Below are 8370 nucleotides of genomic sequence, written 5' to 3' on the forward strand. Positions count from 1 at the left end.
AGAGATAAAGAAAAGTTTTTATGAATATCTACTATCAAATTAAAAAATAGTTTGCATTTTTTGCGAATTTGATTAAAATTCTAACTTCAAATACATATAAAAAAAAGTTGTGCCTATAAATTTTCAATATTTTTATACAACATAAATAAAAATAACTTTTCTGGGATCTTGTAATATATTTTCAAGAAATTTTAGCTAGCGAATAATATTATCGACATTTATAGTAAAAAAAACTAAAAAATTGTTTGAGGATAAATAATTATTTTACAGATAAATATCAAATGTAGTAAAAATTTGAACTTGAAATAAAAATTAATTTCGTTTACCGATGAAATTTTTAAATCTTAGGTATAAAAATAAAAATTTTATAAATATTTAACTACTAAATAATTCAATAATTTTTGCGATTTTTATCAATTTAGTCAAATTTTAACTTTAAATACTTATAAAAAAATATTATGACTAGATTTTCGACATTTTTTAATCAAATAATTAACATTTTACGAAGAACTTTATATATAAAATTTTTAAGCATTTCTAAACAGCAAATAATTTTTAATCAACGTTTATAAAAAATACAAAAAAATTTTAAAACTTCTTATGCCTCTAAATATCTCAAAAATAATCAAAATATTTTGAATATATTTTCTTAAATAGAAAACAATAATTTAATATTTAAATATCTATTGAAAATTTCAAGTTTCTACAGTTATTCGTTTTCGAGTTACATCAAAAAACAAAACGAAAATAGGATTTGCATATAAATCCTCGTTTTCCTTAAATTTTTGTTTGTTTTTCTTCGACTGCAAAATTAATTACTGGAATTTTTAAGTTTGCCTCCGTGAATTACAAACTAGTTCTAATTTAATATCCAAGACCACCCCTATATTTGAAAATTAAAATATTTTATCGACAAATTAAGACTAGAATCTAAAACAAAATAATTTAATTGTTATAAAACATAAACCTCTGTTTTAATGTCTCACAAGGAATCTAAAAATGTGATATTTTATTAAGTCAGGTAATTTTATCAAATCATTTGATGTAAATTTCTATTCACTAATAAATCTAGTAAAATATAAAAAAATATATAACTTTATTATACAAACATTTTAACGTGTGTAACTTCAACAATACAGTTACATACACTATCACATTATATTTATACCATAATATTTGGAAAGATAGAACACAATTGAATTCAATCAATCAGTAATAGCTTAAGTTAATAAAATCAAAATGTTTCATTTCCACACTTTGATGATTCCATCACAAGATGCAGTGACTAGAAAACACTGAGACGCCATACATGATGTGATATCCAATATCGATCCTACATGTCCTGGTGCCGGTTGGTCAGTGGCACATGGTGGTTCCTCGTCACCAGTCATTACTGTACTGCTAGATTTTGTACAAACCTCTTGCACAACATTTGTACCATCAACTAATCTACACCTAATCCATTATAATTGTTTTAAAATTAGTATTTAATAAAATAATTTTACGTATTAAACATACTCATAACAATATAATGAATGACCCATAACATCACTTGCAGCTGGTATAGCTATGTAGGAATCACTTGGAGATCTCAAGTTCCATTTTCGTACTCTCTGGTCTGTGCCACCAGTCAACAACTCTGGACCATGATCTGTATTCATTGTATACAATGCGCATACACTGTGATTATTAGTCTATAATAATATACAATAGTAATTAGTAGCTTAGTACCAATAATAAATAAGAGTCTTATTATAAGACTTTTGGTAATAACTCAAGTCAAATAATAACTATACTTGACTGTTTGACAGCGGAGGAGCACTGCTAGCCCAAAGAGTTTGTTGTTTTGACCCGCTTTCCAAATTCCACACAGTTACTTCGTTATTATCTTGCATGGCTGATATAATCCATGATGGTTCAGACGGATGTTTTATTAACCTCCTCACTCTTACAGCTAATATTGATTAACATAATTTAACAACTCATTATAATTATTATAATTATATAAAAAGCATGTTAGAAATGTTAATTATTGTATATTACCTTTGGAATGTGCAATAGTGGCAATTGGTAATCTAAAGCGCAAATCCCAACATGTATGATAACCGCTACTTGTACCTAACGTGAGACAACTTTGTCTTGTATCCAAACACATAGCTGTTATAATACCTATTCAAATCATATAAGTATATTCAACTATTGGTAACATGATGATTTTAATATATATTTATTATTTAATATTACTTTGAACTTACCTTGTTTTATATCATTATTAACTTTCCAAGCTAATTTTGGAGCACGGAGATCCCATCCAATAAGAGGAGCCATACACTGTAGCATACACGAGTACCATTTGAGATCCAGAATCTAAATAAGATATATCAACAGCACAGCCGTCTTCTTGCAGATCTAATTGTTTCATTTGTATCACACTCAACTTATTACTATTTGACTCTAAACTGTAAAATAAACAAATTAATTATAATTTAATAGATATAATAAAATATAATTTGAATAATGTTTACATACTTCAATACAACAACTGAACCAGAATGGCTAACAGTAGCTAATGACTGATTATTTCTACACGTGGTCATGCCATATAAAGCTCCATTTTGATGATTATATACTTGTTTGGACCGATTAGCAATGTTCTTGCCTTCCATTTTTACACAGTCCCATATACGTACGTAACTGTCAGATGAACAACTTGCAAATAATGATGTATTTGGAATTGTTACCAACCTGAGAATAACACATTGAAGAAAATTAGTTTACACAACTTAACATAACTTCTAAATTTAACTAGGAACTGTTTTATATTAAATTGTTATTTTAGGACATTGGTTTATTTCTTATTATATAACCTGTTTACTCCAGACTTATGTTCATGCAGATGGGCTACCAACTGAGAACGAAGTCGCCAACCAGGTGGAGGTAATCTGGTTTCCACACTTCTTGTTCAGCCCATTCATGACGTCTCATTGTCATTTCATAACACTCTTGACGATGAGATATCAGTTTACGCAATTCTAGTTTACATGGTGCATAACGATCTACCAAAATAAATACAGCAATGAAAATTATAATTTTCTAAATTTCCTTTTTTATTACAAATTCTTACAGTGTATATAAGACATATCAGTAGGCCCTTCAATACTATGAGATGGAGATGGTTGAACATCAGATGTGTATGAACCCCCAATAGGTGATCTAAATAAAAAGTACCATTACAGTAAATTTAATATTGATGAGATTAAATATAGTCTATTACGGATTTCGAGAAGAATGCATTTGCTTTGAAGATGACAACTCTGGACTACCAAACATACATTTCCACTCATCATTCATGTTAGAAACTGACTGATGATGATCATCTATGCCTCTTCGCCTATTTGCTAATGGAATAGGATCTTGAAGTTTTGAATGTTGTGATCGTGCCAATGCTATAGAATAGCAATGCACGTTGAGTTTTGTGTCTCCAATATTAATCTAATAAAAAATTATAAAATTATATACAAAATAAAAACATCATTTGAATAAAATAATTTACCTTTCCTTTAGTATTATACTTGTTGTCAAATGCTAATTGCTTGTGGACTTTTAAAATATGTTTAGATAGTGCTAACAATTGATCTTCTACAATTTCAGTCATCCCTTCAGATTCCAGTTTCCTAATCAACTAAATATAAAAATTAAAATAATATTTTAAAATTAACAACAATGAATAATATATATTTTACATTTCTTAGTGCACTATTTTGATGCATTGATTGTGTAACACTTGTTAAAGGTATATGACCAGTGTTAGCGATAGTTCTGGCTTTTTTTCTTTCACCCAATATATCCACTAATGTTTCAAGAATTGAACACTTAACAACTGTATCATAAATATTTCGTGGTAAAGGGTCTTTTAAAGTATTCATTACTAATTCTTCTCTATCTACTAATATGATTGAATGCTTCAAATAAGGCTTCATTACAGGCAATATTTTACACTGAACATCTACATCATCTAACATTCGTGCCGTAGCACTAAAACAGCCAACAGTAGCCTAAAACAAATAAAAATTAACATAGAATTAAAATATATGTGGGAGTTGCTGAAATAAAAATTATATTAATAAGCATAAAAGATTAAATAAATAATTAATAAAAACCCATCTAAACATACCTGTCTTATCCATAAATTTGGATGTATGAGAAAACAAGAAATGTCCCTAATTAATTGGTAAAGTGCAGTTTTTTGAAGTAAACGTTTTTCAATCAGATGTGACATTGCATTAAGTGCTTTTTTTGCTACAAACTCTTCACTATCTGTAAACCCCTAGAAATAATAAATTCAATAACAAAATAAAATATATTATATCTACTTACATAATGCTATACACTTACTTGCTGCAATAATGGACATAATATAGGTGAACACTGTTGGTCAACAAATGCAGCAACATTGACTAAGTTATCAAAAAATGATGCACGCAAGTGTTTATCAGTTTTATCATTCAAGAAAGTTACCATATGAGATAATATCACATCATTAGCTGGAAAGCAAAAAAATCTATTATGAAAAATAAAATAAAATTTATAACAAAAATTTACCTCTTTGGGTTCCAAAAAACTCGCATAACTCAATTATATTACTATTCACTAAAGTTTGTTTTACAATATTGTGAGAATCAGTAAGAAGTGATGATACTGATTGTTGTACCATTTCATGCAATGTAGCAAGCTCAGTCTCAAACGCACTTGAAGTTGGTTCATCTTCTTGCACATTCTGACAACACTTCAGAAACCTTAAACCAGTTTGTGCTAATTGTGAAATAATCTGAGCAAAAGTTGTCCTTACAATAACTGCATCATCATGGGCCACCTAAAATGATCAATTTTGTTAAACACTAAAAAAATGCGCAATGTTACAAATAAATTTGATAATTACATTTATTAAACCTGGAAAAATATACTCTGGAAATGTGTTTGCATCACTAGGCTTCAAATTTTTAACAGTTGAAAGCGTATTATTTAAACCATGTAATGCAGATTTTCTTACACCAGGGGAAACATCTTGAATCATATGAAACTTGAACACAAAACATAATCTCATTACTTTAATACAATTATTATAAATAAAAAAAAAAATTAAAAACTATTTTATTGAAAAACTATTATTTTTTTTTTAAACTTAAAAATGTTTAATTTAAATATATTGAACTTATTTACAGTAATTGTTGTAATGATAATGGCATTAATAAACCACAATACTTCATAACTTAATATCACATACAGTTGTTTTATTGTGTTTAAGAGTGATATATTTAATGTTATCATTATCATTTTAAGTTATGAAATTTTGTAGCGTAATAATATGAATATCATAACATTATCTTAATATTTTAAAATATTGATAATAAACTGTACTTTAGTATTTCATTATTTTTATGTAAATAATATTCTAATGAAAAACTTATTAAATTAAAAATATAGACTACATTCCAAAATTTATATTGGTAAAATGTTTGATTATAAAAATTTTACTTACAATATATGGTACAATTCGATCTAAGACAGTTTCTGCAGAACAATATGTTGATAATTCAAGTAAAACATCCAATGCTTGTATTTTAGTTGTAGACAAATGCAAACCTCTGAAAAATATATAAATTTACAAATAAAAAAGGAATAATAATACATCCAATAAACTTAATTGTTATAAGAAGTATAATTGATAAAAAAATTACCTAAAGTCTATTCAGAATAAAAATGGTACCAGCTGGCGACCAATTTTTGTCGGTGGCGGTCAGATGCTTCTTCCACCATTCTGAACACGGTATTCTGGCCTTTGGTACAATATACATGTGCACAAATCAGCCACCAGGTACCGATTTTATTCTGAATAGACTATATATTTAAAAAATAAAACTATTACCTAATACAAGAAGTAACTAATTGAACAATCAATACTAGACCATCGGTGCATTCTTCTGAATCATTAGATGGAAGTAACATATTAATTATTCCATTAATATCACTTTTCAATCTATAACAATAATAACATTGAAGTAGAATAATTTCATTATTGTTTAAACATACTTGTGTTTTTATTCGCTCACCTATCAATTTTTTCATCAGGTGAAATTATAGGATTTGTAGCCGAAAACATTTGTAAATATGGTTGAAGAAAAGAATAAAAATAATCTGGAAATATTTTATTTTTCTCTTCATCCAAATATAATTCAGCAGAACAACGGTCAGCTGGATTTAATTGTATCATAGATTTAATGAGATCCTAAAATTATAAGTGTAATAAAATATTTCAAATGTTCATAAATTATAACTAGATTTGTTTTACACACTCTAATTGCTTCATCATCAATAGTATCAATGTGAGGGTTTGGATCATACTCTCCATTTCTATATGCCAACAATTGTGATAAATCAAAAGGTGGACGACCATCTGTGAACATTTCTGCTAATGCACATCTGTAAAATGAAAATAATATTATCATAGTATATTTATAAAAAAAATTTTTATTATTTATTAATAATTTCTTTTCTTTTACCCAGTGGAAAAAATGTCCATAGCTGGAGTTAATTCTCCTTTTTTAATATGATCTTCAGATGGTAACAACTGATTGCTAAGTTCAGCAGATGTCTTTACAAAACTACAGAATTCAATTCGATGCTCTTTTAACACTATTTAAGAAACATTTTACTAATAATATTATTTACCGTTCTGGAGCTATGTAACATAGCCTTCTACGGGAAGTATCAAAAAAGAATGAATAATCAGCAGGGTTATCATCAGGTAAATATGTAGGTTTGTAGGAGGCAATATCTGTGAGTAACACCCAATTCCAAGACGTAATCATAATATTTTCTAACTTTATATCACCGTGGCATACCTGTATGTACAAATATTTACAAAAATTATGCAATAACTAGAATTGTATTAACTAGTGATACAAAAAATACATACGCCTAATGTATGACATTGACGTAAAGCAAATAATATTTGAAAAGCAATAAATTTTTTCTCTATCATGGTCAAGAAAGGTCTGGTACTGATACGATCATACAAACTATACTTGACATATTCTCGCATCAAGAAAACAGCTTTGTCGGTCATCTGTAAAGAAATTTAACAAGTGAAACAAAATTATCAATAACAATACCTTTAAGATTTAGTAAACATACAATGACTTTTTGAAAACATAAGCAATTGACAGCCGACTGTAGTTTGGACTTAATCTCTTCAATGTGCACACGATGTTTAACTAACGGTAACATCGGATCGTGCAGAGCAAACACTTTGACAACAATCATTCCTTCTTGGGACTTGGCACGGGCCACCTTAAAAAATCTAGTACTCCCCAAGCTGTGAAACAAAACAGAAAACATTATTCACAAAATCATTAACGTAATGGTACTGGGATTGGAATTACCTTGCATCAAACTGCAGTTGAGAGTGATCGGTCAGATAGTGTTCGACTGGAAATATTTCCGAGGGTGCAATACCCACCAGTTGGTTGCCCATCTTCGCAAATTTATAACCGCAGTGTTGATCGCGATTATTGCGAAAACCCAAACTGATAAAGAAGCGATTTCGATGACATTGAAACTATGACTTTCCAGTAATAATCGTTAATTGCCACAAATGCATTATATTATTTTAAAAAGATACACAAATGACAGAAACTAGAGTACAGGAACAAAATTAAACCTTTTTCAAACTTCTATTATCATTTTTGATTCGCTTATCATTTAAATGCTCTAATCTTATCTTATCATGAAAACGTAATTTAAAAATAAACTACGTAATAACACAGAACAATAGTCTTGCTTGCGGTCATCACCACTAGAGTACTCTCTGTGTTCGACAATCTTCAATGTAAAATTCAGGATGGTAAAATATCATAATATAATGAAACTTTAAAATTTAAAGTTTGAACTGTTTGAAGTCGACAAATTACAAATAACATTCAGTTTTCTTGCGAAGCTAATAAGTTTGGTTGATTAGTGTAGATTGGTAACAGATAGAAGTTGCGTAACAATATAGTATAATATAAAAATACAACTTTATAAGTACTGTCACAAGCAAATCAGTAAGCTCTCATTTTTTTATAAATTTTTAACAAAAAAATTCGTTCCCTCAAAAAATACTCTAATCGAATCTGTAGGAAAAAAATGGTATTGTCATTTAAAAAAATGTAAGTTGTATTGCGCATGCGCGTACAGACAGGGTTAAAAATTTGAAATTTATCTGTAATTGTGTATTTTGGTAGTCCTTAACTTTCCCCGAAAACCCCATTTCAATATAAGATCATCCAACTGAAATATTTCGTGGTACCTCTTAGCGTGAACACACTGTAT

At 28.3% G+C, this 8370-nt stretch overlaps 1 protein-coding gene across 1 annotated transcript; it reads right to left on the minus strand.

Annotated features, from left to right (window-relative positions):
* Nucleotides 1-1077: 1077 nt before the first annotated feature.
* Nucleotides 1078-7725, minus strand: LOC132921013 (phosphoinositide 3-kinase regulatory subunit 4). The gene is given in 26 exon segments (XM_060983811.1): nucleotides 1078-1455; nucleotides 1519-1694; nucleotides 1797-1954; nucleotides 2044-2169; nucleotides 2256-2319; nucleotides 2321-2459; nucleotides 2530-2745; nucleotides 2868-2943; nucleotides 2946-3056; nucleotides 3125-3213; nucleotides 3275-3492; nucleotides 3554-3682; nucleotides 3744-4055; nucleotides 4175-4327; nucleotides 4396-4544; nucleotides 4603-4873; nucleotides 4940-5080; nucleotides 5540-5645; nucleotides 5927-6037; nucleotides 6111-6286; nucleotides 6354-6480; nucleotides 6561-6662; nucleotides 6730-6902; nucleotides 6977-7126; nucleotides 7195-7375; nucleotides 7443-7725. Coding segments are annotated over 26 exon segments (3957 nt in total). The 5' UTR covers nucleotides 7535-7725; the 3' UTR covers nucleotides 1078-1244.
* Between the last annotated feature and the right edge of the window lie 645 nt (nucleotides 7726-8370).

This window comes from Rhopalosiphum padi, chromosome 2 (genome assembly GCF_020882245.1).
Source record: "Rhopalosiphum padi isolate XX-2018 chromosome 2, ASM2088224v1, whole genome shotgun sequence".
In the NCBI taxonomy this organism is placed as follows: Eukaryota; Metazoa; Arthropoda; class Insecta; order Hemiptera; family Aphididae; genus Rhopalosiphum; species Rhopalosiphum padi.